Source organism: Oncorhynchus masou, chromosome 16 (assembly GCF_036934945.1).
Source record: "Oncorhynchus masou masou isolate Uvic2021 chromosome 16, UVic_Omas_1.1, whole genome shotgun sequence".
Classification (NCBI taxonomy): domain Eukaryota; kingdom Metazoa; phylum Chordata; class Actinopteri; order Salmoniformes; family Salmonidae; genus Oncorhynchus; species Oncorhynchus masou.
Window position 1 is genome coordinate 20,116,569 of NC_088227.1, and position 27,867 is coordinate 20,144,435.

The 27,867-nt window shown below is 46.8% G+C and overlaps 1 protein-coding gene across 2 annotated transcripts; it reads right to left on the bottom strand.

The window, feature by feature from the left end:
- Window positions 1-1,832: 1,832 nt before the first annotated feature.
- Window positions 1,833-23,949, bottom strand: LOC135557630 (multifunctional protein CAD-like). Of its 2 annotated transcripts, XM_064991092.1 has the most exons (43): window positions 23,525-23,949; window positions 22,532-22,671; window positions 22,267-22,396; window positions 21,990-22,132; window positions 21,661-21,802; window positions 21,264-21,435; window positions 20,524-20,709; window positions 19,882-19,991; window positions 19,659-19,801; window positions 19,421-19,552; window positions 18,988-19,221; window positions 18,587-18,808; window positions 17,764-17,952; window positions 17,033-17,157; window positions 16,794-16,927; window positions 16,514-16,626; window positions 16,170-16,420; window positions 15,638-15,884; window positions 15,450-15,548; window positions 15,003-15,227; window positions 13,269-13,451; window positions 12,863-13,081; window positions 12,522-12,689; window positions 12,247-12,429; window positions 12,052-12,156; window positions 11,654-11,899; window positions 11,453-11,534; window positions 11,112-11,278; window positions 10,801-10,965; window positions 10,580-10,711; window positions 10,049-10,250; window positions 8,867-9,057; window positions 8,466-8,702; window positions 8,197-8,335; window positions 7,386-7,460; window positions 6,807-6,982; window positions 6,460-6,534; window positions 3,473-3,685; window positions 3,172-3,297; window positions 2,787-2,942; window positions 2,539-2,640; window positions 2,361-2,455; window positions 1,833-2,243 (listed from the first exon to the last, which is right to left on the bottom strand). In XM_064991092.1, exons 1-43 carry the CDS (start codon window positions 23,604-23,606, stop codon window positions 2,144-2,146), a joined length of 6,756 nt encoding a protein of 2,251 aa, XP_064847164.1. In that variant the 5' UTR covers window positions 23,607-23,949; the 3' UTR covers window positions 1,833-2,143. The 2 variants fall into 2 exon arrangements, with proteins under 2 accessions (XP_064847164.1, XP_064847165.1); XM_064991093.1 differs by lacking the exon at window positions 7,386-7,460.
- Between the last annotated feature and the right edge of the window lie 3,918 nt (window positions 23,950-27,867).

The window sequence follows — 27,867 nt, forward strand, 5'->3', positions numbered from 1 at the left end:
TTCTTAGGTCAAAAGGTTTGTATGTAACAGAAATATCCAAATATGTGCCAGAACACGCCAATAGGATCACATTAGCTCGTACTTGGCTCTGCCCACCTCCTTGCTTGCATTGCCACCTGGTGTTTGAAGACAACTGGAGGTGTATTCATTAGCTGTATACACTTGAAAATATTTTGTCAAACTAGGAACCTACATTTACATTTTAGACATTCAGCAGATGCTGTCATCCAGAGTGCCTTGCTCAGGTGCACATCAACTGATTTTCCACCTACTCAGCTTGGGGGATTCAAACCAGCGACCTTTCAGTTACTGGCCCAACGCTCTTAACCACTACGCTACAAGCATTTCGCTACACTCGCATTAACATCTGCTAACCATGTGTATGTGACAAATAAATTTGATTTGACCTGACACCTATCTGAATGTATCCAATAGAAAATAGTTTGTTGCTAAATGTTCTGTTGCAAAAACATTCGATTATTTAAATAGTCACATGTATAGTGAAATTGTTAAGATCCAAGCTCCAACAATGCAGGACAAAGTTAAATAAAACAATGCAATAAAACATATGCATACCAAACTGTAGCCATGACAAAATGTCCATTGGGGTGGGGGCAGGCTAAAAAGTTAGTTGAGGGGGAGGTAATGTCCGCAGAGAACAGGAGGGGGACAAGGTAGTTGACTCGTGATGGCTCTTCCACAGCCTGATGGTCTGGGGGTTATTGGCCAGTCTTGCAGTTGTTGCTATGATGTTCCAATGCAGGTAGTATAGGAGTAATGGAAACTGAGAGAACAAGCCCTTGCTCGGGTAGCTGGGGTCCCTGGTGACCTTCTTGGCCTTCCTGAGACACCTTGTGTTGTAGGTGACCTGGTGGAGGTTGAGTTGGAGGTTGTTTCACCTGGCACCACGTCATCAGTGCCTACCTCCTCCCTGTAGGTGTCTTGTCGTTGTTGGTAATCAAGGACTACTACTGTCGTGTCACCAGCAAACTTGATGAATGAGTTGGAACTGTGTGAGGCCACGCAGTAGTGGGTATACAGGGAATACAGGAGGGGACTGATGACGCACACTTATGGGGTCCCACACGTTGAGAATCAGTGTCAAGGTGGTAATGTTGCCTACCTTCACCACCTGGGGGCGGCCCGTCAGAAAGTCCAGGTTCCAATTGCACAGACTTCAGTCCCAGGCCCGTGAGCTTAGAAGGCACTATGGTATTGAAGGCTGAGCTGTAGTCAATGAACAGCATCCTCACATAAGCAATTATTTTGTCCAAGTGGGTGAGGGCAGTGTGCAGTGCAATGGCAATTGCGTCGTCTGTGTATCTGTCAGGGCGGTAGGCAAAACGTTCTTACGTCCTTCGTGGAGACAGTAATTAAGTAGCCCTCATTGTCCTCGGGGGCTCTCCTCGGCAGCTCAGTCGTTGTGCTTGAAGTATTACAAAAAGGTGTTTAGCTCATCCAGTCGGGCGGCGTTGATGTGTGCTAATGTGGCTGGCTTTCTTTTTGTAATCCGTGATTGCTCCTCTACATTGCCCCTGTACTTGCGTTTCGCTATCTTGATCGATATGTGCAGGTTTAACAACAGACTAATGAATACACCGCTGGGTAGAACCATTCACTAAACATTTACATGATAGCAGCTTAATTTCCTGTAGTTAATAAAATAAACCCCATCTACAAAACCCATTCACATTTTATTAATTTATAAAACACCTAAAAAGAGTCCAACAAATCGGCTTTAACAATTATTTCTCGCTTAAAAAGGATGTTCTGCAATGGTTCCACCTTTGATGAGGAGCATGTATCTCCCCCCCCCCCCCACCCCACCCCCATACAATCAACACCACAGACGACTCCAGTCGGTGATACAAAAATAAAGTATTCTATGAACTACATACCGATATTTGTAACATGTAACAGTAATTGTTGTTAAGTGATAGTACTAATTAATTCCGGGAGAAATACCAGGGTTGAAGAGGAGTACACACTAAACATGTGACTGTATATAGACTGTTGGAGTGGTTTCATCATTGTGATCACCAGTAGTGTCCCCTCACTCTTACCGAGACCTTAATACATTTGGTTCATTTTGGTCTCGCAATCCCAACAGTGGGGTGTGTCCGATCTACCGATCATCTACCGATCATCTGCCCAGCACAGTGGCCAAGAGGGCCATGCGGATGTACATGCCGTTCTCAGCCTGCCGGAAGTAGGCAGCACGAGGATCAGTGTCCACCTCCGCACTGCAAGAGAGAAAGTCAACATGAAATCAGATCATCCCGCATAAGACTGCGAACATTAGTGAATCAAAGGGAGTATAATGAAGAGAGATCCGTTGTAATCTAGGGGAACATCCGTACCTGATCTCATTGACTCTTGGTAGAGGATGCATCACCACCATCTTCTTCTTCGCTCCAGTCATGATGTGTGGGCTGAGGATGAACTGACCGAAGCACTGGAGAAAAAAAAAAAGAGTGATTTTAGCACTGATCAAACACTAAGGCCTCACAGGTTAGTGAAACCCCATCCCATCCTTACAGCTTTGTACTCTTCCTCTGAGGAAAACCTCTCCTTCTGAATCCTGGTCATGTAGAGGACGTCAGTGTCAGGCAGGGCCTCCTCGATGCTCTCAAACTCTTCCTGCAACCACAAGGACATACAGTAGTCTAGCGCTTTATGTAGTGCATTCGATATGTGAAGGACACCTACCTACCAGCAGCAGTGCCATTGAGATTTAGATACAGAGCCATCAGCTTTACCACTAAAAAAACTTGTGATCCACCCACCTGCTTGATGCCTTTGGAGGCCACAAAGTCAATGATCTCGGAGGGCATGTGGAGATTCTTTGGGGCGACGTAGCGCAGAGTGATCCTGTACTGGGTGAGCAGCCTGGCCAGGGAATGAACTGTGCGGCCATGCTTTAGGTCCCCTACCATGGTGATCTACAGACAGACAATAGTCAGGACAACTGGATGAAAACTGGAGGGCCATTGGGCATTGGCTATGTTAACTTAAAAAAAAGGAGGCTGCCATCACAACCTACACAGTCAGGTTCCAGATCTTACAGTTCGGTTTGCATTACCATCACTTCTAAATTGGTATTAGCACTAGTACTGCTGCGAAGACATGACTACCATCCCTGAAGGGGAGATGGGTGTGTTGAGGTCTCACCGTCATGCCGTTGACCGTACCCAGCTCCTCTCTGATGGTGAACACATCTAGCAGGGCCTGCGTGGGGTGCTCCCCGACCCCGTCCCCAGCGTTGATCACCGGCTTCCGGCAGTGCCTCGCTGCAGACTACAGGTGGAAATAAACAAGTCGGATACAGCCGAGCAAGTACAACAAGGTTTGCGGTCGGTGTTTAGGTGGTAGCACCTCGTTTTCAAAGTGTTCTCTCAGAATATCTTGCCTAAATGAACATGACAAGTTTTCAAGTGAAGTTGTAACGCGGCGTATCGACACCGCTGCTCACCTCCACAGCCCCTGGCGTGGGGTGTCGCAGCACCAGGACGTCAGCGTAGCAGCTCATGGTCTGGACCGAGTCCGCCAGAGACTCGCCCTTCTGCGACGAGGAGGTGGCCTCACAGAAATGGACCACGGAGCCACCCAGACGCTGCATTGCCGCTGCAAATGAACTACTGGTGCGCGTGCTGACCTCGTAGAACATGGAAGCCATCACCTTACCCTGAGAGAGTAACACACAGGGGTCTAAGACAAAGAATACAGACTGGCATACAACAGATCCATCTTTGAGCACAGCATTCAGGCATTTCAAGGCACACAGCATTACATGCAAAGTGCTGGTCTCATGTTTCATGAGCTGAAACAAAAAAAGCCCAGAAATGTTCCACACACAAACACACACACACACACACACACGGCTTATTTCTCTCAAAGGTCACGCACAAATTTGTTTACATCCCTGTTAGTTAGCATTTCTCCTTTTCCATGATAATCCATCCACCTGACAGGTATGGCATATCAAGAAGCTGAATAAACAGCATGATCATAACACGGGTGCACCTTTAAAATGTTCAGTTTTGTTGCGTCTTAAGTTGAGGGAGCGTGGAATTGGCATGATGAATGCAGGAACTTCCACCAGAGCTGTTGCCAGAGAACTTAATGTAAATGTCTCTACTATAATCCATCTCCAACGTCTCATTTTAGAGAATTTGGCAGTACGTTCAACCGGCCTCACAACCACAGACCACGTGTAATCGCGCCAGCCTCAGACCTCCACATCCGGCTTCTTCACCTGCGGGATCGTCTGAAGGGGGTGGGGGGTGCTGAGGACATTTTCTGTCTGTAATAAAGCCCGTTAGTGGGGAAAACCTCATTCTAATTGGCTGGCTCCCCAGTGGGTGGGCCTATGCCCTCCCAGGCCCACCCATGTCTGCACCCCTGTCCAGCCATGTGAAATCCATAGATTAGGGCCTAATTCATTTATTTCAAAGGCCTAATGAACTGATTTAAATTTAATGATTTCCTTATATGAACTGTAACTCAGTAAAATCTGAAAATGTTGCACGTTGTGTTTATATATAATATATATAAATAAACTCAGCAAAAAAAGAAACGTCCTCTCACTGTCAACTGCGTTTATTTTCAGCAAACTTTACATGTGTAAATATTTGTATGAACATTCAACAACTGACACATAAACAGAACAAGTTCCACAGACATGTGACTAACAGAAACGGAGTAATGTGTCCCTGAACAAAGGGGGGGTCAAAATCAAAAGTAACAGTCTGGTGTGGCCACCAGCTGCATTAAGTACTGCAGCGCATCTCCTCCTCATGGAATGCACCAGATTTGCCAGTACTTGCTGTGAGATGTTAACTCACTCTTCCACCAAGGCATCTGCAAGTTCCCGGACATATCTGGGGGGAATGGCCCTAGCCCTCACCCTCCGATCCAACAGGTCCCAGACGTGCTCAATGGGATTGAGATCCGGGCTCGTCGCTGGCCATGGCAGAACACTGACATTCCTGTCTTGCAGAAAATCACACAGAGAACAAGCAGTATTGCTGGTGGCATTGTCATGTTGGAGGGTCATGTCAGGATGAGCCTGAAGGAAGGGTACCACATGAGGGAGGAGGATGTCTTCCCTGTAAGGCACAGCGTTGAGATTGTCTGCAATGACAACAAGCTTAGTCCGATGATGCTGTGACACACCGCTCCAGACCATGACGGTCCCTCCATCTCCATATCGATCCCGCTCCAGAGTACAGGCCTCGGTGTAACGCTCATTCCTTCGATGTTAAACACGAATCCAACCATCACCCCTGGTGAGACAAAACTGCGACTCTTCAGTGAAGAGCACTTTTTGTCAGTCCTGTCTGGTCCAGCGACAGTGGATTTGTGCCCATAGGCGACGTTGCCAGTGATGTCTGGTGAGGACCTGCCTTACAAAAGGCCTACAAGCCCTCAGTCCAACCTTTCTCAGCCTACTGCGGACAGTCTCAGCACTGATGGAGGGATTGTGCATTCCTTGTGTAACTCGGGCAGTTGTTGTTGCCATCCTGTACCTGTGATGTTCGGATGTACTGATCCTGTGCAGGTGTTACACGTGGTCTGCCACTGCGAGGACAATCAGCTGTCCGTCCTGTCTCCCTGTAGTGCTGTCTTAGGCGTCTCACAGTACAGACATTGCAATTTTTTTGCCCTGGCCACATCTGCAGTCCTCATGCCCCCTTGCAGCATGCCTAAGGCACGTTCACGCAGATGAGCAGGGACCCTGGGCATCTTTATTTTGGTGTTTCTCAGAGTCAGTAGAAAGGCCTCTTTAGGGTCCTAAGTTTTCATAACTGTGACCTTAATTGCCTACCGTCTGTAAACTGTTAGTGTCTTAACGACCGTACCACAGGTGCATGGTCATTAATTGTTTATGGTTCATTGAACAAGCATGGGAAACCGTGTTAAAACCCTTTACAATGAAGATCTGTGAAGTTATTTGGATTTTTACAAATTATCTTTGAAAGACTGGGTCCTGAAAAAAGAGTTTATATATGTATTTTTTTATAGAATATATTCTTACAACTCAGATTTACTAACAGTGGCACACCATGAGACATTCAGAAAACTTGTTTTATGAGGTCTTTAGGCTTAGATGCACACAGGTAGCAGGTGTTGCTTGTATTCCATTCTGAATCAGGTGATGTCATCAACTCCTATGTGAGTAATCATTTCCGGTAGTTGTTTTGTTGTTATTTTATACAACACACCTGCTCCTCCACGTTTAAGCTGAATGACTATGGCTCAGGAAGAACTATGCTGCCTCCGGAAGTAGATTACTCAAACCCTGGGTGACTCAACACTGGGCTTATTGGAATGGCCTGACCGGCTACTCTGAAATGAGCTTCTCTCCTGCAATTTATACTGTGACAAATCACAGAAATACTCACACAGTTGTTCTTTAGATTAATCAGAGTTTTAAACAAAAAAGGAAAGAATTTTTACCTTTAGGATGTCCAGGCTTCGCTCTTTCTGAACCATCAGGCGAAGAGTATGGGCCACGTTAAACATGTGAGAGATCTGAAATAAAGAGTTAGAATTTTTTAAATATATATATATAAATAAAAGTTATTTAGTAAATAATGTCCCTGGCTATGTGAGTTGAGCAGCGTTTCCCAACCCTAGTCCTCCAGTACCCCCCAACAGTAGTTTTGTTGTAGCCGTTAACAAACCCCTCCTTCAACTCATTGAGGGCTTGATGATTAGTTGACAAGTTGAATCAGGTTACAGTAAAAATGTGTTCTGTGGGGAGTACTTGAGGACCAGGGTTGGGAAACACTGGTGTAGAGTACCTGTTCCTTGCTGAACTGCCTGACAGAGAGGACGTGTTGTCCCACTAGTGGGTGGAGCACTGGGGAGGTCTGGAGGTGGGCCAGGGGCTGCCCTGCCGCTGCCTCAGCCCGAGGGGACAAGATCCTGGCCAGGGGAGGGGGATGGCTGTAACCGTCCCCAGCTGCAGGGGCCATCTCTGGGGACAGAGGAACACTAAACGCTTCAAATACCACAGGAAAAATCCAACACGTGTGGAAATTAATTATCTTAAAAGGATTGCAGTCTTTTCTATTCCCTGAGGATGAAACATGACAAACACCCGAAAAGCATGGATTATTACACCATATTTCAACGCGTTTTCTTTCAAAGCGATCCAAGCATTAGGAAAGCAGTCGGCTCAGAGCAAAGAGACATGGGTAGTGCAGCAACTAATGAGAAGGAACGGAATTGCAACCTTTTTCTAGCATCTCTACAACCAAGTAGTCCAGCTATTCAAAGCAGCTACCAGTATAACTCCATTGAAATGGCCTGCCAGAATATTACGCCAAACAGCCTTAACGGTAGCAGAGCTAGGAAATGTATTATGCGTAACAGCTGACCTACGTCAAGCTTCAAACCTTCTCTGAAACCTTCTTCAAATGCTCTTCTTAATGCTCTCGCCCTTGAATCTTCAGCTGCTTAGAATTTCATGACAAAACGTTAGAACACAAGTGTTAGAGAGATGATACAAAACTGTGGTATTTAGCCAATACCACAGCAATTAGCCAGTGTACTGACATATTCAAAGCTATCGACAGTGGGTTGTAAATACGTTTCAGATTGATACGGCACTGAGCGTCATTTCATCAAAGTAATAAATGTGAGAATCAAACAACTTCCATCGTTGATTTGACATTGATAGGGGCTGTGATCATACAGTCTCAGTAATGGGTGAAGAACATAGCAAATGGCCAACCAAAACAAAAAGGCTTTTCATTCCTTCATTCCCTTCTCAACAATACACTTGTATCCATCGATAAAGCACAGTCCCAGGTCTTCCGCAGCAGAGTGAGCTATAGGCGGAGCCCCTGATTTAGACATTTCATTTAATCAGCAAATGTACTCAGCCAATCAATCTGTCATGATGACCATGCAGCCTATAGTAGAGACAGTGGAATCACTCGTTATACGATCTTCGCTTTCTCAAACGCTTCATGTACGGTGCGCTTAAAAATCACAGGATCAGTGGGTTCAGAGATGTAGATTAAAAAGGTTTACCAATGACATCCAAGTGCCATTTTGTGTGCATCGTCCTAAAACCTGTAAATGGACAGTGAATATAGCATTTATTGAAACGGACATTCACACAGCATTTTGCCACTCGCAAGCAAGAGCTCAGTTAGGCAAGAGAAAACATTGGGGCTGTAGTACCTGGGGGCATGCCTGGGTCGGAGGACCTGTGAACGCGTGGCGGGAGCATGTAGCGGCCGTCCCCGGCGGGACGGCGAGGACTCTGGGCGCATGTACGGATGCCCTCACATGGAGGGGTCAGCCGGGGGTGCTCTGGGGTCTGCCACACACAAAAGACATACAACAGCCTTAGTGCCACAGACAATGCTTGCTAGTATGCTACACAAGCACATATTACTGTATCCGCACACTATCCTGACTGGGCGGAGCTGAAAGGGGTAGGACTGTACCTTTGGGACTTCTTTCATTGGCTCAGGGGGCTGGAGGAGGGGGATGGGTGCAGGCCAAGTCTTCACATCCTCCCCATAGCCAGGAGGGACCAGCACTTGTCCGTCGATGTAGGCCACCTCTCCTCTGAGCACCACTCTGCGGACCTTGCCTTTCACCTTCATGCCTTCAAAGGGTGTCCACTTGGACTTGGTGAACTGCATGTGTTCGGGGATGACCCACTCCTGCTCCAGGTCCACCTGGTGGGAGAGAGCAGGCCTACAATGTTCTTGAAAAGCCAAAACATTGATCATCTTTTCAATCCCTCTTTGTATTTCAACGTGGAAACCCAAAGATATAAATCCTTGCCGTGCTGCCCATTTTACATGGTTAAAAACGCTCGGTGGTGTGTGCCTGTAGCTACCTCTACATAGGTGTTGTCCTGTGCGGGAAGGGAGAAAATTTTGCGGGGGTTGTCGTACAGGCGCTTGATGATATCGTCGATGGTGAGGCGCCCATCGCTGACGGCGGTGAGGAGAAGGGGCAGCATGGTCTCGAGGCCGGGGTAACCTGGTGGGGGCTTCTCTGAGTTCTTCTCCTCCACTGAATGGGGGGCTGTTAGCCAAAACACACAGAAATATCAGAACTTTTGTATGGCAACACTCATCTTGTAATTGTGTGATAAAAAAACAAGTAGGGGTTAACGGAGCCCTCACCTTTAGGACTTCACGATATGGACAAAATATATATATATTTTTACTTGCGTTATAGATCAAAAACATCAGGAATCATAGAAATTATATGGTTGTAATAAAGTAGGAACTTGGAATACAGTGCTGATTGGCAAGACAGCACTTTTTATTTTATTTTATTTTAAAGTAGGAGTATTGGTCAGTGTTTCCCAGGGGACCCGAATTGCAGTTGAATAGATGTTACATTGACAAACATTTTAGAATATGCTTCTTCTATTCCTCTGATTCAGAACTTGCAGCCTGTATTAGCAGCCTGTATTAGGGCTAACGTTTGCTAGACAGATTTGCCCTAGCACAGCACATTTTAGCATTTAGTATTAGCAGCTAACAAAATCCTTTTTGGCACTGCAGGAGGCAGGTAGCCCCTTAATTGGGGAGGACGGGCTCATTAATAGCTGGAAAGGAATAGAACACATGGTTTCCATGTGTTTGATACCGTTCCAGATATTATTATGAGCCGTCCTCCCCTCAGCAGCCTCCTGTGGTCGGTACATGAGCAGCTTGCCCAGACTAACTAGTGTTTTGCAGAGAGATAAATAGCTACACAAACTAATAGTATAATACCCCAAAAACATGTGGATTTATATAAAGAGGCAAAGTGAAAAGCAGCATTGTTTTTTTTAAAATAAATCTTTTGACTGCATGAATTGGCTTAGCTAGAGCAGCCTGCAGACGAGAGTGAATCTAATAGTAGGCACCAACTCCACCAAGGTTCGTTGAACAAAACCTCTGGAAAAATGCTGCCTGCTTGAGTAATAGGGGACGAGGCTTGGTGTTTGTAGATAGAGGGCGCAGGGCGGAAGATATGACAAACGGAGTAAACTATAATGGATTTATGGTGTAGCCCTACTCACCGTGGTCAGTTGCGAAGCAGTCAATGATGTCCAGGTGTTCCCAGAGGGCCTCCATGTCCTCCCGGGTGCCCAGCATAGGGCGGACCTGTGCCCGGCCGTCCCCAATGCCCACCACATTCTCCTCACACAGGAAGAGGTGGTGGGGAGCTACCTCACACGTCACCTGGATGCCCTTCTGCTTGGCTGCACGGATGATCAGGATCTGGGGGAAGGGAAGGGTGGAATAGATGCCAATTCATTACATACTAGTAGAACAGAAAACATGGTTCTTTATCTTATGTGTGTTCTGATGTGTTGGTCTTAAAATTATTCACTTCAAATGGCACAAAGCTCATTTGTTAGCTACAGGTGTGTGTTCTTGCAGTTCATCTTAATGAAAGCAATCAGTGAGGACTCCTCCCCCCCAAAAAAACTACAAGGTTTCTGCGTGCTTCGATTGACACCTCATTCACCCTGGAGACAATGAACGGGCAACACATCAAGGCAAAGCAGTGCTATATCTGTATGTGATGTTCCAGGCGGCCATCTTACCTCCTCCTTCTTGGCCACATGGCAGATATGAACAGCTCTCTGGTACAGCTGGGCCACCATCAAGACGGCTGCCACAGTCTGCTTCTCTGCGTGTGCCACGATTGGCAGGTGCTTGGGCCACTTCTCAAAGTGCTAGTTCACGCAAAGAGACAGCGCAACTGGTCAGCTCAAACAGATCAATGTGAACGACCTATCAACGGCCTCGTTCAGTTGATACCTACCTCCATCCACATTGAGACGTTGTCCATCTTCAGAGTGGAGTAGGTGTCGTTCAGATACATCTTCAGCCCAGCGGCAGAGTTAGCGATGGAGGGCAAGATGGTGGAGTTGTCTGAAGCCGCTCCGACGTAAAGGGCATAGTCACACCGACACCCTGCCTTGGCAAGCTGAGACGACAGAGACAAAACAGAGGAACAGCTCAGGAGTAAACCTTCAGGTACTGATTTGACCCATTTTATAAAAAGGCATCATTTCATATTTTGGAACAGACTAATTTAAAATATCCAGTGGTAAATGTCTATCTTCTCATTACCTTCTGGACCATGGCGAAGGAGCTGGGGTCGATTATGGCAGGTGTCGTGTTGGGCATGGCACACACCATGGTGACGCCCCCTGCCAGGGCAGCCGCTGTGCCCGAGGAGAAGTCCTCCTTGTGGGTGGCACCCGGCTCCCGCAGGTGGACGTGCACATCTATCAGACCTGGCACCGGGGACAGGGGGAGGGGACTCGATGAGTACTGTTCAGAAACACTGCAGTTCCACATGTTGACTGAAGGAGCTATCATGTATTGTCCAAATACCGGAAGAAAACAAGGTGCTTATATTTGAAATGAACAGACTTGACTTTTTAGCACAGCCCAACCTTACTGCTTACCAGGCAGGCGAATCAACTTCTGTGACGTCATACAGTCCACGTGAGTCTTGACGGGCGGGAAGCCGCCAACCAGACGCAGCGCCTACAATTACAGGAGCACATGCTTCAATCAGGACAGTCAACAATCTATGTAGAATCAACACAGCTACGTCAAACATCAGCAGTGGCTAACATCCCATCACAGCCCCCTAACTAACCTACCTGGACAAACAGCTTGGTGCACTTGATGTCAATGATGAGGGGCACAGAGTAGTCGATGGCCATGCGGCGGGTGCGGTAACCCTTGGTGACGAAGGAGGAGAGGCGTCGGCCTCCAGAGTTCCTCATGGAGAGGTTGATGACCATGTCAAAGTGGTGGTCCTCCAGGTATTCCAAGATGTTCCTCTGCTTGTCCTTGTTGGGGCAGTCACTCTCCTCCTCCCCAAATGGCCAGTCCACCGCCATCACCTGAAAGAGACCGAACATAAACAAGTTGGTCAAATTCAGGAAGCAAATTGAAAAATGACGTTGTGAATTGAAAAAAAATGACGTTGTGAATTGAAAATGGCTCATTCTGGGATCCTGTTGAGAAGAGCCCACTCATCCTAGATGTGAAGTACCTTGACTCCATGCTCAGTGTAGAAGTCAGCAGTCCCCAGACTGGCATACAGGTCATAGCCCAGACTCTCCAGCGCCTGAACAGTAGGCAGCAGCTCACTCTTGTTCTGCAAAGATACAATGAATATTTATGCACCACTGGCCTCTCGAAATGAATTTCCATGAAAACGTTTAGCTCTTTGCATTATAGTCAGTACCTTGTAACTGCCAATGGAGAGCAGAATGTTCTTCTTGGGGATCTTGAAGCCTGTGCTGAGCATGGCCTTCAGATAGGCCTCGTATCTGTTCTCTCCAAAGCAGGCCACCTCCCCAGTACTGGTCATCTCTACCCCCAGCACCACATCAGCTCCGGCCAGACGAGAGAACGAGAACTGGGGGACCTAAGAGACAACATATCCAAGTTGGTGTATGGTCGGTGAAACAATAATTCAACTGGATTATTTTACAGTTGTGGACTCATCAGTTGGGTTACCTTGACGCCCACGATGCCCACTCCTTTCATCAGGCCCACGGGCTCCATCTTCTCTCCCATGATGACGCGCGTTGCCAGGGCGACCAGATCCACTCCCAGAGTCTTTGAGACGAACGGGAAGGAGCGGGAGACACGGACGTTGCACTCGATCACCTTCAGCTGGTCATCCTGTCCAGAAAACACATTTGTTTGCAATTAAAGGCAACCGGACAGCCATTGGAAATCCCACAGGGAACAGAAACACACTTGTATGGTTGTGGGTGACATTCTGTTTGGCATGCTATTGGTTGGCAACCGCCGATTTGAAACTCCAAAAACAAAAAATGTCCTTTAGACTTTACCTTAGCGATGAGCTGCAGGTTAAAGGGCCCGGTGACCTGCAGCTCCTGTCCGATGGCGTGGACGATCATCTTGATGCGCTCCATGGTCTTCTGGTTGATATCCTGGGGGGGCGTGACCAGGGTGGCGTCCCCAGAGTGCACCCCGGCATTCTCCACATGCTCCGATACGGCGATGGCCATCACTACGCCGTCGCACGCCACCGCGTCCACGTCTATCTCCTGGAGCAAAGAGAGACGCCAGTCAGGTCCAGACTATAGTTGACTAAAGGAGCTATCATAGGTTTTTTTTTAAAAGGGGATCGTTCACTTTTTTTTTGCAAATTGAAAATAAAGTGAATTATCCCTTTAAAATGACAAAGCAGTAAGGCATTTCAATCTAAGTAGTAAAGAATTTCCCAAGTCGTACCTTGGCCTCCTGGATGAACTTTGAGATGACCACGGGGTATTCCTTGGACACAGCCACAGCGCTGCTAAGGTACTTCTCCAGGTCGCTGTCCGTGTACGCCACGTTCATGGCCGCTCCACTCAGCACGTAGGAGGGACGCACCAGGCAGGGGTAGCCCGCAGTCTCACAGAACTTCATGGCTGACTGGGGAGGAGAGGAGGATACAAAATAACATACTGTGCCTTCAGAAAGTTTTCAGATCCCTTGACCTTTTCCACATTTTGTTGTGTTACAGCCCAAATGTAAAATGGATTAAATGTAGCTTGTGTGTCACTGGCCTACACACACACACACACACACACACTATCCCATAATGTCAAAGTGAAATTAATAAAAAAATGAGCCAATCAGTACTCGACCCCTTTGTCATGGCAAGCCTAAATAAGTTCAGGAGAAAAAAACAATTGCTTAACAAGTCACATAATATGTTGCCTGGACTCACTCTGCATGCAATAAGTGTTTAACATGATTTTTAAATGACTACCTCATCTATGTACCCCACACATACAATTATCTGGTCCCCCAGTCGAGCAGTAAATTTCAAATAAAGACAGATTCAACCACAAAGACCAGGGAGGTTTTCCAATGTCTCGCAGAGGGCATCTATTGGCAGAAAAAAAAAGACTGAATATCCCTTTGAGCACAGTTACGTTATTACACTTTAGATGGTGTATCAATACACCCAGTCACTATAAAGATAGTTGCTGGAGAGGAAGGAAACCGCTCAGGGATTTCAAATTGAGACCAATGGTGACTTTAAAACAGTTACACAGGTTAATGGCTGTGATAGATTTATTCTAACGATGGATCAACAACACTGTAGTTCCTCCACAATACTAACCTAAATGGCAGAGTGAAAAGAAGAAAGCATGTACAGATTTGTTTTTATATTCCAAAACATGGATCCTGCTTACATTAAGGCACTGAAGTAAAACTGCAAAAAATGTGGCAAGAAAAAAAAAACCGTTCTGAAAACGAAGCATTATGTTTGGAGCTAATCCAACAACACATTACGGAGTACCACTCTTCATATTTTCAAGCATGATGGTGGCTTCATCATGTTATGGGTATGCTTGTCATCAGCAATGACTAGGGAGTTTTGTAGGATAAAATAAAATATATGTTTTTACCAAATATACAATAAAGCAAAGCACAGGCAAAATCCTAGAAGAAAATATGGTCCCGCCTGCTTTCCAACAGACACTGGGAGACCAATTCAACTTTCAGGAGGACAATAGCCTAAAACACAAGACCAAATATACACTGAACTTGCTTACCAAGACGACATTGAATGTTCCTGAGTGGCCTAGTTACGGTTTTGAGTCTATGGTAGGACTTGAAAATGGCTGTCTAGCAATGACCAACAACCACCTTGACAGAGCTAATAATGTGCAAATATTGTACAATCCAGGTGTGCAAAGCTTTTAAAAACACACAGCTGTAACCGCTGCCAAATGTGATTCTAACATCTATTGACTCAGGGGTGTGAATACTTATGTAAATGAGATATTTCTGTATTTAATTTTAAATACATTTGCAAACATTTATAAAAACATTTTTACTTTTCCGTTATGGGATAGTGTGTGCCACAATTTCTATCCAACTTGAGATTGACTCATCTGCAACCAAGACCTATAACCTCTTCATTACTGGTTTGAAATTCAAAATGGATTAGAAGCCCTGTTCTGCGCTGACCTCAATCTCAGTGAGTTCCTTCCACAGGGGCTGGCTAATGCCGATGGTGTCCAGCATGCGGGAGAACTTGAACCTGTTCTCAGCAGAGTCAATGAACTCCGGGGAGGTGCCCAATATACGACACTGCTGCCTGTGGAGGGACATGGCGATGTTATTGGGCAGCTGACCCCCCATGGACAGAATCACTCCCTCTGGGTTCTCCATCTCATAGATGTCCATCACAACCTGGAGGAGGGGAGGAGATAATGGAGCTTTATGGTCATGGCAACATACCATGCATGAAACAGGGTTTGATGGCGAGGTGTTGAGGCCCTTTGCTCAGGTGATAAAAGCATTAGATCAAGTAAGTTCGGACCTTTGAATGTTGATTATTGTACGATGAAAAACGACAATAAAATGTTTGAAAGATAGTGAGTTGGGACCATGCCATCAGTCGAGCATTCTTACCTCAAAGGAGATCTCATCGAAGTAGAGACGGTCACACATGTCGTAGTCTGTGCTGACAGTCTCCGGGTTATAGTTCACCATGATGGTTTTATAGCCCATCTAAACAGCATATCATGACAATATCAGCTTTTGTTCAACATTCTTCTAATAAATGAGAGCTATTCTGCACAAAGCAGAAATCGACTTACCTTCCTGAGTTCCATAATGCAGCCCACAGCGCACCAGTCAAACTCCACACTGCTGCCGATGCGGTAAACCCCAGAGCCAATTACTATGACATGGGGATCTCCAAAGCCCAGGTCGTTTTCCGTACCGTTATAGGTCAGGTACAGGTAGTTTGTGTGGGCGGGCCACTCTGCCGCCACAGTGTCGATCTGCTTTACCACAGGCAGGATGCTCCAATCTCTACGCATCTTCCTCACCGCCAGCTCCGTACTGGAGAGAGACATAGGTTTAAAGGTCAGAGTTCAGACAAGTTCATTTTAAAAACAGACATTTCAAACCAAGTCTTTTTTTCCCCCCTCTCACTGCTCTGAGGAACTGAACCCAGACACACAAAACATACCCCAGACGGAATGCGTCTCATTCCGACTCGTCATCGTATCAATGAAGAATCTCTCATTTATTTTGTATGTTTTTCATGTACCCGCCTCAACTTTTAATGATGTTTTGAGATGTAAACAACGGGCTACCATTCTCAGGAGTATCACAGTACTGTACCTCTGCACAGCCAGGGCGATCTGTTTGTCGGAGAAGCCCAGCTGCTTGGCTTTCCTCATCACCTCCAGAGGCATGGCGCTCTCGTCCTGGTTGTACGACTCCAGCACCTTCTCATGGTCCGTGATGTTCTTCATTTTGTGAAGGAACCAGCGGTCGATCTTGGTCAGGTCGTAAAGGCGGTCCACTGTATAGCCCGCCCTGAGAGCAGCCGCCAGAACAAAGATACGTTTGTCTGTTGGGGTCTGCAGCTCCTGTAAGACCACAGGACAGAGGCATGTCAGAACTGTTCACATAAAATGCAGCCAAGAGGAATAAGACAGGTAAAAAAAGGTGAGTGAGCTTACCTCGTCAGACACTGGTTTGATGGTGTGGTCAAAGCCCACACAGTTCTCATCCACCATCCGTAGAGCCTTCTGGAAGGCTTCCTCAAAGCTGCGGCCGATGGCCATCACCTCTCCTGCAAAAGGTTACAGACAAAAACTGTGTTAACCAACTCCTTTGTGTGAACTTGCAATGCAACCCGAGTGGTGGTAGAATCATCTGCCCCTACAGATAGCAGGCAGATAAGGCACTCTGCTGCTCCCAAATTCGATCATTAATAAAAAAAAGTGCTTGTCCTCTTACCAACGCTCTTCATGGAGCTACCTATCTTGGTGCTGACGCGCAGGAACTTGCTGAGATCCCAGCGAGGGACCTTCACCACACAGTAGTCCAGACTGGGCTCAAAGTTAGCTGTGGTCTGGTTGGTCACAGAGTTCCTGTACAATAACAAACATTACCTGTTAAAACCATGGTATTAGTAGATCAATGCCAAAATACAATTCTTAACCTGACATCAGGCCACAAAACGTGAATAAACTCACTTGAGGACAGGTAGCGGGATGCCCAATCCCAGCTTGGCAGCCACGTAGGCCAGGGGATATCCTGTAGCTTTACTGGCCAGAGCTGAGCTCCGAGACAGACGGGCATTCACCTCAATGATGTAGTACTGCAGCACAAAAACACTGATTTAGATTGCTATACAGTAGAAACATTTTAAAATATCAGAATACGTTCAGCGTTTCCCCCACAAGATTTTTTCAGCCGTGACAAAGTTAGGATGGGGGGGGGACAGTGGGCGTAGGCAAAGGCGCGGTTTTAGAGGCCCTCCTCTTGGATGCAGAGACAAAATGTCGGTGTTTTAAATCTAATTTCCTGGAATTCTAAACATTGTCACGTGGAAAAAATATAATTTACTGCTTGAAAACAAGTTTCCTGCAATTCTATACATTTTGCCATGCTTATGCTGTGTTTGTATGCTATCGGAGTGACTCAATTACAACAAAAATCAAATGGGGGGCCCATGCCATGATATTTTAGATTCTCCCTGACTCTCCATCGTTTATTTAGGTGATCTTGTTTTAAAAAATATATAGCTCCATCACCTTTTCTACATACTTTATATCTGGTTTTAGTCGTTTAAGTTCACATTGAAAACATTTAACCATCCCGAAATATACATTGTCTTTGCAGTGGACACAATTTATGGGAAACACTGATGTTTCGGCGGGTTAACACTAGTATAAACGATCACAATGTCAGTATGGACCATTACCTGCTCAGACTCAGGGTTGAGGGCGTACTGGATGTTACACTCGCCAATGATGCCTAGGTGTCTGATGACCTTGATGGCGGTGTTCCTCAACATGTTGTACTCATAGTCGTTGAGCGTCTGACTGGGTGCCACCACGATGGACTCCCCAGTGTGGATACCCAGAGGGTCAATGTTCTCCATGTTACATACCTACAGGATAGAAATGATAAATCATTCACGTTTAAACAAATAAGGACGTATAAAGTTTAGCCATAACAGTCAAATGCATAATAAAATTGAAAACAAAAACGTATAGTAACAAATATATAGGTAACTGCCAAAATAACAGAAACACTTGAGTGAATGAGGTATACAAAGTATATTAAAAGTTGGTGCAATTAAGATCCCATCATGCTAAGGTTCATGTATAAAAATGCTGGACAGGCCATTATTTTGGCTACCATGGCTATGCCCCCATAGGATGAGATTGCCCCCATCCACAGGGAACGAGTTGTCACTGAATGGTTTGTTGAGCATGAAAATGTAAACCATATGCCATGGCTGTTTCAGTCACTATATCTCAACCCAATTGAACACTTACGGGAGATTCTGGATTGGCGCCCGAGACAGCGTTTTCCACATCCATCAACAAAACACGAGATCATGGAATTTCTTGTGGGAGAATGGTGTCGCATCCCTCCAATAGAGTTCCAGAATCTATGCAAAGGCCTATTGAAGCCGTTCTGGCTATTAAGATACTTGATGTTTCCTTTATTTTGACAGTTACCTGTACATAGTACTTACATAGTAACAAATATATGCATAGTGATATCCCTCTACTTACGGTGATACAGTTGTCGTAGGCGTCTCTGACCACCTCATACTCAATCTCTTTCCAGCCCTTCAGGGACTTGTCCACTAGGACCTGGGAAGTGTGGGCAAAGGCAGATGTCACCAGAGAGGTCAACTCCTCCCTGTTATTGGCAAAGCCAGAGCCCAGTCCGCCCAGGGCAAAGGCCGAGCGCACCAGGACAGGGTAGCCAATACGCTCTGCAGCCGCCACCGCCTAGGACACACAGAAAAGACCAGAAAACATCAAAATACACATCAAAAAGCAAAAGCCCACAACAGTCAAACAGATTAACAGGCTGATTCCAATCAACGTACAAGTGACAATCAGTATGGGTCAATGTGTGTGTGAGAAGGAGAGTGTGCGTGACATTTGTCCCAAGCCCTTCTCCTTACCTGCTCCACAGACACAGCGGCCTCGCTGGGCGCCACGTGTTCATTGATCTCCTCCATCTTCTCCACAAAGATCTTCCTGTCCTCAGTCATCTCGATGGAAGCCACCGGCGTCCCCAGCACACGCACTGCATACTTCTTCAGCACTCCCCTCTTGGTCAGCTGCACCCCACAGTTAAGAGCAGTCTGCCCCCCAAAGGTCAGGAGGACCCCGTCTGGACGCTCATTCTTTATCACCTGGACAGACGAAATAGGGCAGAGGGTCAGTTCTCACTCATTGAATGAATATCAACCGTAGGTCAACCATGCTCCTTACTGATCTTCTATCAGTTCTGAGTACCTGAGAGATGTAATAAACAGGGCTTGCTTGTTGAGCACTGATCAGAGACTGGAAGATGGCGCATGTAGCAGTGGCCATTCCATTAGCCTTCCTTACCTGAGTGACATACTCCGGGGTGAGAGGCAGGAAGTAAACCTTGTCAGCCAGACCCTTGGAGGTTTGCACTGTGGCGATGTTGGGGTTGATGAGCACAGTCTGAATGTTCTCCTCCTTCAATGCTTTTATGGCCTGGGGGAGGGTTGGACATAGTGTCTGATTAGTTCAAATACTCTTAAATGATACTGCTCCTAACACCTGCTGTTGGATCGTCACTGGAATTGGTAGTGTGTCTCACCTGAGAGCCAGAGTAGTCAAACTCCCCAGCCTGTCCGATGGAGAGGCCTCCAGAACCCAGGATTAGGACTTTGCGTGGCCGAACAAATTCCTCCGGATTGGTAGATCCAGGATAGGTCAGGTGCTCTGTCAGTCTCTGCTTCACTAGAGGAAGGGAGAGGTGTTACTATACCCTACAGGTGGAATACATATGTAAGAACAGTTGAGAGGAACGCATGTCTAACCTGGTTTGCCACTCTTGCCCTCCTTGTGGTCTCTGACTGTGTCCAGAAACACGTCAAACAGACTGACCAGGTCAGTGGGGCCTGCCATGTGCTCTGGGTGGAACTGGACACTGGAATGACATGGGTAAAACAATATCTGGTTTTCAACTTCTTGTATCTTGGAGGGTTATTTTGTTGTCTGCCATCTTTTCCAATTAGAGGCCTAGTGCAGTCAATTCTGTTTTCCTGTGTTTTGTATAACAGCTGATGAAAACACTGTAAAAGTGTGAAAACATTTGATCAGTGTTATTTCCTGATAGTTGCTGGTTGAAAATACAATATACGCAGGACCTTCCAATCAAGAGGTTTGCATTGGCAGGAGATTCGGCTTTCCACAGTGACGTCACCATGCGGTAAAATGGTTAATGGACCAATAACAAAAGAGTTCCAAACCTCTCTGCCAGATAGTTTCCCCCCCTCAGACAGTCCGAGCAAAAGTCTTGCTTGAGAAAGTTTGTCTCAAAAGCTATTTTTGCACATTTTAATAAAACATTTAAAGTGTTACCCAGAAATGTTTTGATGTAAAAAAAAACAGCTGCATTGGGCCTTTAAACAAGTTGAAAGGCTGGAAGCAGCGAATGAGTACCCATTGGTAGATGGTACCTGAATATGTGTTTGGTGTTGTGCACGATGCCCTCACTGGTCTGGTCATTGGCGTTGGTGAAGAGCACGTCCCAGCCCTGTGGCAGGGTCAGGGGATCCACAGCAAAGCCATGGTTCTGAGATGTGATGAAACAGCGATCTGTGCCCTTGTGGATACAGGGCTGATTATGGCCACGGTTCCCATACCTGAAACAGACAAGTGTTTTTAGTCAAATTCTTTCTTCAATGGTTGAGCTCTCTTCCAGATGCAGATTCATAGTGCTCCTGCAGAATCCTTACTTGACACCTGCACAATGCAAAGATCTTGCTTTAAATCCTCTAAACTGTTCTGCTTTCCACTGACTGACTGCATGGCATTCCAGAGGGACAAAAGGAAGCTGGCATCTCATCTGGCCTTGAGACTAACGGAACGCTAACAACATAACAATCCCAGGAGTCTTACCAAAACAAACCAGGCCTTTCCAGCAACCCAGCAATGCACTAGGCTATATCCAAACTGTTACGCTAAGCAGGAATGCTCATTTCACACCAGAACGCTCCCAGATAAATAAAGAGGGGCCTGGGGAGAACTGACATCCGAGGGAGGGGGCCAAACAATAGCAAAAACAGTCAGCACCACTGGCTTTGTTCTCTTTGAAACCAAACAAAGACAGTAAGCAGAACTTAAGACCTGAGGAGGTCTTGAGAAAGAGAAAGTGACAAGTCAGAACAACCCTGTAGTGCCCTGTCCCTGTACTAACTTCATCTTGTAGGTTTTTGCTCCGATGGCGAGGGAGAGAAGCTGGTTGCCCAGGCAGATACCAAACACAGGCTTGGGGTTGTCCACACACACCACCTTCCTCACGTTGTCTATGGTCTCCTTACAGAACTGGGGGTCCCCAGGGCCGTTGCTGATGAACAGCCCATCAAAATCTGAAAAGGACCACAACTTTGTCAGCATAGCGAAAAAAATAATATAATACAAACTATTATTTCACATACAATAGAACTTCATGGCATCATGGATGGAACTGACTTTGCAGGTCAGATGCTCCAAGGTAAAGATTAAGGCAGGGGAGAGATGAGGCTAAACAAGGGAACAGGGAGAAATCTCTGAATTGTATATGAAACCCAGTGCGGTAACCAGCTGTGACTAACCTGTGCTGTCCAGTGGGTGATCCCAGGGCACCACAGTGACACAGGCCCCTCTCTGACACAGACAACGGATCTGGTTGTACTTAATGCCACAGTCTACAGCTGTGATCCTGACAGCACCACTGGGGTTGAACACCCGGGGCTCCTGCTCAACACAGACAGAAAAGGTACTTACATCCTGAGAAGGATTAGGCATCTGCCTAACCACTGTGGTGAGAGAAAACATTTGGCGTTTCACCGACTTGCAATCTGTTAAGCTAGTTCAGGAAGTTTCAGGATCGTAACACTAAAAAAGCATGACAGGGTCAAGCTTAAACATAGCAACACCGTACCTTCATGGACACCTCCTTGACAAGGTTCCTCTGGTCAGGGTTGTCAAATGGAACGTTGGCCTCGGGCGTTCCATCCACAACCAGCTTCCCCAGCATTGTACCCTTCTCGCGGATCTTCTTGGTGAGACGACGGGTGTCAACTCCTACAGTGTCACAGCAAGAGCATTAACTGCAACCTCTAGTGTAGAGGCTCTACTGTAGACAGCACATATCAAAACACAGATTCAGACAACATCTGATACAGTACCAGGATGTTTACAATGATAACTCTACTGACCCTCTAGGCCGGGGATGCCCTGCTCTTTGAGCCACTGGTCCAGAGACATGGCTGAGCTCCAGTGGCTGGGGTTCTGGGAGACCTCTCCGACGATGAGGGCTGCAGCGTGGATCTTAGAAGACTCAAACCACTGAGAGGAAAAAAATAATAGAACATTCCATTCAAACAGGTGCTTGGGGTCAACGAGGGCAATATACCTTTCTCCACCCACTATTTCTGTTGGGACGCTTCTGTGAAACGCTGACTCCATGCCAACTCCACCCACCTTACTGAGTCCAAAGTCGCTCTCCTCATCCTGGGGTATGCCATAGTTGCCCTGCAGAGGGTAGGTAAGGGTGAGGATCTGACACATGTAGGACGGGTCAGTCAGGGCCTCTGGGTAGCCAACCATGCCTGTCTGGAACACTGGAAAAAAATCATCAGGTCAACTTGTCAGTTTTCATAGCAAAATGCAAATTAGTGAGAAGTGATTCAATTCAGATTTGGCACATTTTGAAAAAGGTGATGCAACTTGAACTTTGGAAATGTGCACTGTGCTCCATTTATTAGTACACGTGGATTGAAAGAACTAGACCTTACAATCTAAATTAATGCTAGCTACATCTCCATTACAATGTATGGGACACGGTACAGTGGTGGGCTCCCGAGTGGCGCAGCGATCTAAGGCACTGCATCTCAGTGCAAGAGACTAGGGTCCCTGGCTCGAATCCGGGCTGTATCACATCCGGCCGTGATTGGGAGTCCCATAGGGCCTGGGGTATGCCATTATTGTATTTGTTAACTGACTTGCGTAGTTAAATATGGGTTAAAAAATACAAAATAAATAAACAGCAAGGACAATATAGGAGAAACATGTTCATAAATTGTTCAAACTGACTGAAATTGAGTTCTGATGGAATACAGCGATGACCAGAAGTGACTTTTCGTAGCAGGTTAGGAGAATTAGGTTATAGTTAGGAACAGGGTTAGCTAAAATGCTTCGCCGAAATAAGGATAAATTAAGGGGTCAGAGGTTATGGGTCATACTACTACAGGGCACGCGCAACTTTGGGGGTTACATGCAGACCACTAGGCGCACACCGGCAAGAGTTTTGGGTGAATAGAGCTGCGTTTAGCTATACAATTTGACTTTGTGGGTAACATATAGGTAGTTAACGTTACCAATTAGAATACCTGTATAACTTATAACATAACTACATTAGACAGATGTTGCAATGCGATGGGCTAACTAGCTTTCTCCTCAGAAAATACGACTTACCAACTTCACCAGACACTGACGCATTTGCCCCGAAAAGGCGGCCTTTGAACGTGGTCCCATCTTCTAAAATCAGGGTTGCCATTTTTTTTTAAATAAAATTGTCAATAATGTAATTGTACAGAATCTACACAGTCTTCGATTCGATTATGGGAAGCAATATCAGCTTTTTGTCGGATCGATGCTTCAGTTCCGCAATGCTTTTGCCCACGTGAAACACACGCTGGCCAGATGCTAATGAGGATGCACGAGCAAAAATCTAGCTTGAAAATGGCTAAGTTAAAAGAAAGACAAATTATTGTGTTGGTTTATTTGCAAACAAAATAAAGAGTCAAAAACGACATGAATGAATGTTGTATGCCGAAAACTGAGCGCTCGGTCCGCAAGCCGCACTAACAGTGTGGAACTTTTCACCGACCTCACGGTGTTTACATAGAACCCCACAGTGAAAACGTCATAATACCCATAAACCCTAGCGGTCAAACACGGAAATGGTTCCAATCGTTATTTTATCATTAATATTTAATTTATATATTATTTTTATTTTATTGTTACAGTAATAACAATATTACACATCAATGCATTTTTTTCATTGTATTCACATCATTCATTTTTCCCATAGGGGATTTTAGAACCATGGAGAGAAAGAGAAGACACCTGTATAATATCCAGGAAAAGGTGGAGGTAGCGATGTCCTCAGGTGCACTGACAAGGGAAGAGATAAAAGCGTAGTGACATGGCTGAGACATGGACGCACAAGGCACAATAATATATTTAAATTGATGGAGAAACTTTCAACTGGGTGGTGTGATTATTGTCAAATGGAGACAGTGGAACATGTTATTTTTATTTATTTAACTAGGTCAGTTCAGAACAAATTCTTATTTACAATGACGGCCTACCAGGCCAAACCTCCCCTAACCAGACGATGCTGGGCCAATTGTGCACCTCACTATGGGATGCCCGATCTCGCCAGTTGTGATAGAGCCTGAGATCAAACCAGGGTCTGTATCAATGCCTCTAGCACTGAGATGCAGTGCCTTAGACTGCTACGGCACTCGGGAGCCCCTCTATTTCAGTGCCAGAAATATGTGAGGGAAAGGGACCGATTGTTATTAGATTTGAGGAGTAACAGGGTTTAAGAGCCAGGATTAAGTGAACTGCTGGGGAAATCTTCAGGGGATGTAGTATTTAATTAAGTATTTCTTAGGGAAACAAGATTATTGGGTAGGATTAGACCTTCACTGTCTTTGGTCCACACTTCAGTCCAGTTGGTAGTGATAATGCAGCTTAAAGTTGGTCGCCAACCCCCATATAAAATTCACAGAAGAAGAAGAAGATTTTAAGACCAATTCAAACAAGGGGATTGTTCAAAAGTTGATGCCTACAGTGCAGCTGGGGGGAGGACGGCTCATAATAATGGCTGGAACGGAGCAAATGGAATGGCATCAAACACATGGAAACCATGTGTTTTATGTATTTGATACCATTCCACCCATTCTGCTCCAGCCATTACCACAAGATCGTTCTCCGAGAAAAGGTTATTTCTCTACTGACCTGGTTGAGTATGCGCTCACCTTCCGGACAGTAGCAGCTTCCAGTGAATGAAATGATCCGGTGCTTTGCACACTAATTCGAAGAGGTCTGCGCGAGAATGTCCAGAGGGAAATGGCCTGTCGGGACAACAACCTGACCCAGGACGCACTCATTGCGATGGCCATCCGCCGGCTTCTCTCCCTCCTTCGGCGAGAACTCGGGATCAGCCCTCCTTGACCACACAAGTATGTCAGAATCTGGGATCCACTAGAGCAGAGGGACAGTCACGTGATGTTTCATCCCCTGGATCAGGAGTGAGTATTCCAGATTCAGCTCTTCATGCTAGACTCTTTTTGGTGTCCTTCACTCTGGCTGACTGTCCCTCATGCCCTGTGTATACAACTTTAGTGGATTCCAGCGCTGCAGAGAACTTTATGGATCAGACCCTTGCCTCCTCCCTCAACATTACCATCTACCTGCTCTCCTCTCCTTTTACGGTTCAAGGTGTCGATTGTCGGCCATTAAGATCTGGGACCATCACACACATCACTCAACCACTCACCCTCACCATGGAGTACAATCACCAGGAGAGCATCATTTACATTTACATTTAAGTCATTTAGCAGACGCTCTTATCCAGAGCGACTTACAGATTGGTGAATTCACCTTCTGACATCCAGTGGAACAGCCACTTTACAATAGTGCATCTAAATCATTTAAGGGGGGGTGAGAAGGATTACTTTATCCTATCCTAGGTATTCCTTGAAGAGGTGGGGTTTCAGGTGTCTCCGGAAGGTGGTGATTGACTCCGCTGTCCTGGCGTCGTGAGGGAGTTTGTTCCACCATTGGGGGCCAGAGCAGCGAACAGTTTTGACTGGGCTGAGCGGGAACTGTACTTCCTCAGTGGTAGGGAGGCGAGCAGGCCAGAGGTGGATGAACGCAGTGCCCTTGTTTGGGTGTAGGGCCTGATCAGAGCCTGGAGGTACTGCGGTGCCGTTCCCCTCACAGCTCCGTAGGCAAGCAACATGGTCTTGTAGCGGATGCGAGCTTCAACTGGAAGCCAGTGGAGAGAGAGGAGGAGCGGGGTGACGTGAGAGAACTTGGGAAGGTTGAACACCAGACGGGCTGTGGCGTTCTGGATGAGTTGTAGGGGTTTAATGGCACAGACAGGGAGCCCAGCCAACAGCGAGTTGCAGTAATCCAGACGGGAGATGACAAGTGCCTGGATTAGGACCTGCGCCGCTTCCTGTGTGAGGCAGGGTCGTACTCTGCGGATGTTGTAGAGCATGAACCTACAGGAACGGGCCACCGCCTTGATGTTAGTTGAGAACGTCCAGGATCACGCCAAGGTTCTTAGCGCTCTGGGAGGAGGACACAATGGAGTTGTCAACCGTGATGGCGAGTTCATGGAACGGGCAGTCCTTCCCCGGGAGGAAGAGCAGCTCCGTCTTGCCGAGGTTCAGCTTGAGGTGGTGATCCGTCATCCACACTGATATGTCTGCCAGACATGCAGAGATGCGATTCGCCACCTGGTCATCAGAAGGGGGAAAGGAGAAGATTAATTGTGTGTCGTCTGCATAGCAATGATAGGAGAGACCATGTGAGGTTATGACAGAGCCAAGTGACTTGGTGTATAGCGAGAATAGGAGAGGGCCTAGAACAGAGCCCTGGGGGACACCAGTGGTGAGAGCGCGTGGCGAGGAGACAGATTCTCGCCACGCCACCTGGTAGGAGCGACCGGTCAGGTAGGACGCAATCCAAGCGTGGGCCGCGCCGGAGATGCCCAACTCGGAGAGGGTGGAGAGGAGGATCTGATGGTTCACAGTATCGAAGGCACCCGATAGGTCTAGAAGGATGAGAGCAGAGCCAGCGGTCAGGGATGAGTTGATGAGCGAGGTGAGGTAAGGGAGAAGGTCTCCGGAAATGGTCTGGAGAAGAGAGGAGGGGATAGGGTCAAGCGGGCAGGTTATTGGGCGGCCGGCCGTCACAAGAAGCGAGATTTCATCTGGAGAGAGAGGGGAGAAAGAGGTCAGAGCACAGGGTAGGGCAGTGTGAGCAGAACCAGCGGTGTCGTTTGACTTAGCTAACGAGGATCGGATGTCGTCGACCTTCTTTTCAAAATGGTTGACGAAGTCATCTGCAGAGAGGGAGGATGGGGGGGAGGGGGAGGAGGATTCAGGAGGGAGGAGAAGGTGGCAAAGAGCTTCCTAGGGTTAGAGGCAGATGCTTGGAATTTAGAGTGGTAGAAAGTGGCTTTAGCAGCAGAGACAGAGGAGGAAAATGTAGAGAGGAGGGAGTGAAAGGATGCCAGGTCCGCAGGGAGGCGAGTTTTCCTCCATTTCCGCTCGGCTGCCCGGAGCACTGTTCTGTGAGCTCGCAATGAGTCGTCGAGCCACGGAGCGGGAGGGGAGGACCGAGCCGGCCTGGAGGATAGGGGACATAGAGAGTCAAAGGATGCAGAAAGGGAAGAGAGGAGGGTTGAGGAGGCAGAATCAGGAGATAGGTTGGAGAAGGTATGAGCAGAGGGAAGAGATGATAGGATGGAAGAGGAGAGAGTAGCGGGGGAGAGAGCGAAGGTTGGGACGGCGCGATACCATCCGAGTAGGGGCAGTGTGGGAAGTGTTGGATGAGAGCGAGAGGGAAAAGGATACAAGGTAGTGGTCGGAGACTTGGAGGGGAGTTGCAATGAGGTTAGTGGAAGAACAGCATCTAGTAAAGATGAGGTCGAGCGTATTGCCTGCCTTGTGAGTAGGGGGGGAAGGTGAGAGGGTGAGGTCAAAAGAGGAGAGGAGTGGAAAGAAGGAGGCAGA

Bases quoted from the DNA above. Each gene is read 5' to 3' on its own strand.
- LOC135557630 (XM_064991092.1), bottom strand. From the start codon at position 23,606: ATGGCAACCCTGATTTTAGAAGATGGGACCACGTTCAAAGGCCGCCTT. The intron at 19,553-19,658 runs GTGAGACACACT...ACCCTCCCCCAG, and splicing joins TTGACTACTCTGGCTCTCAG to GCCATAAAAGCATTGAAGGA. The intron at 6,983-7,385 runs GTCAGCTGTTAC...CTCTGTCCCCAG, and splicing joins AGGTTTGAAGCTTGACGTAG to AGATGGCCCCTGCAGCTGGG.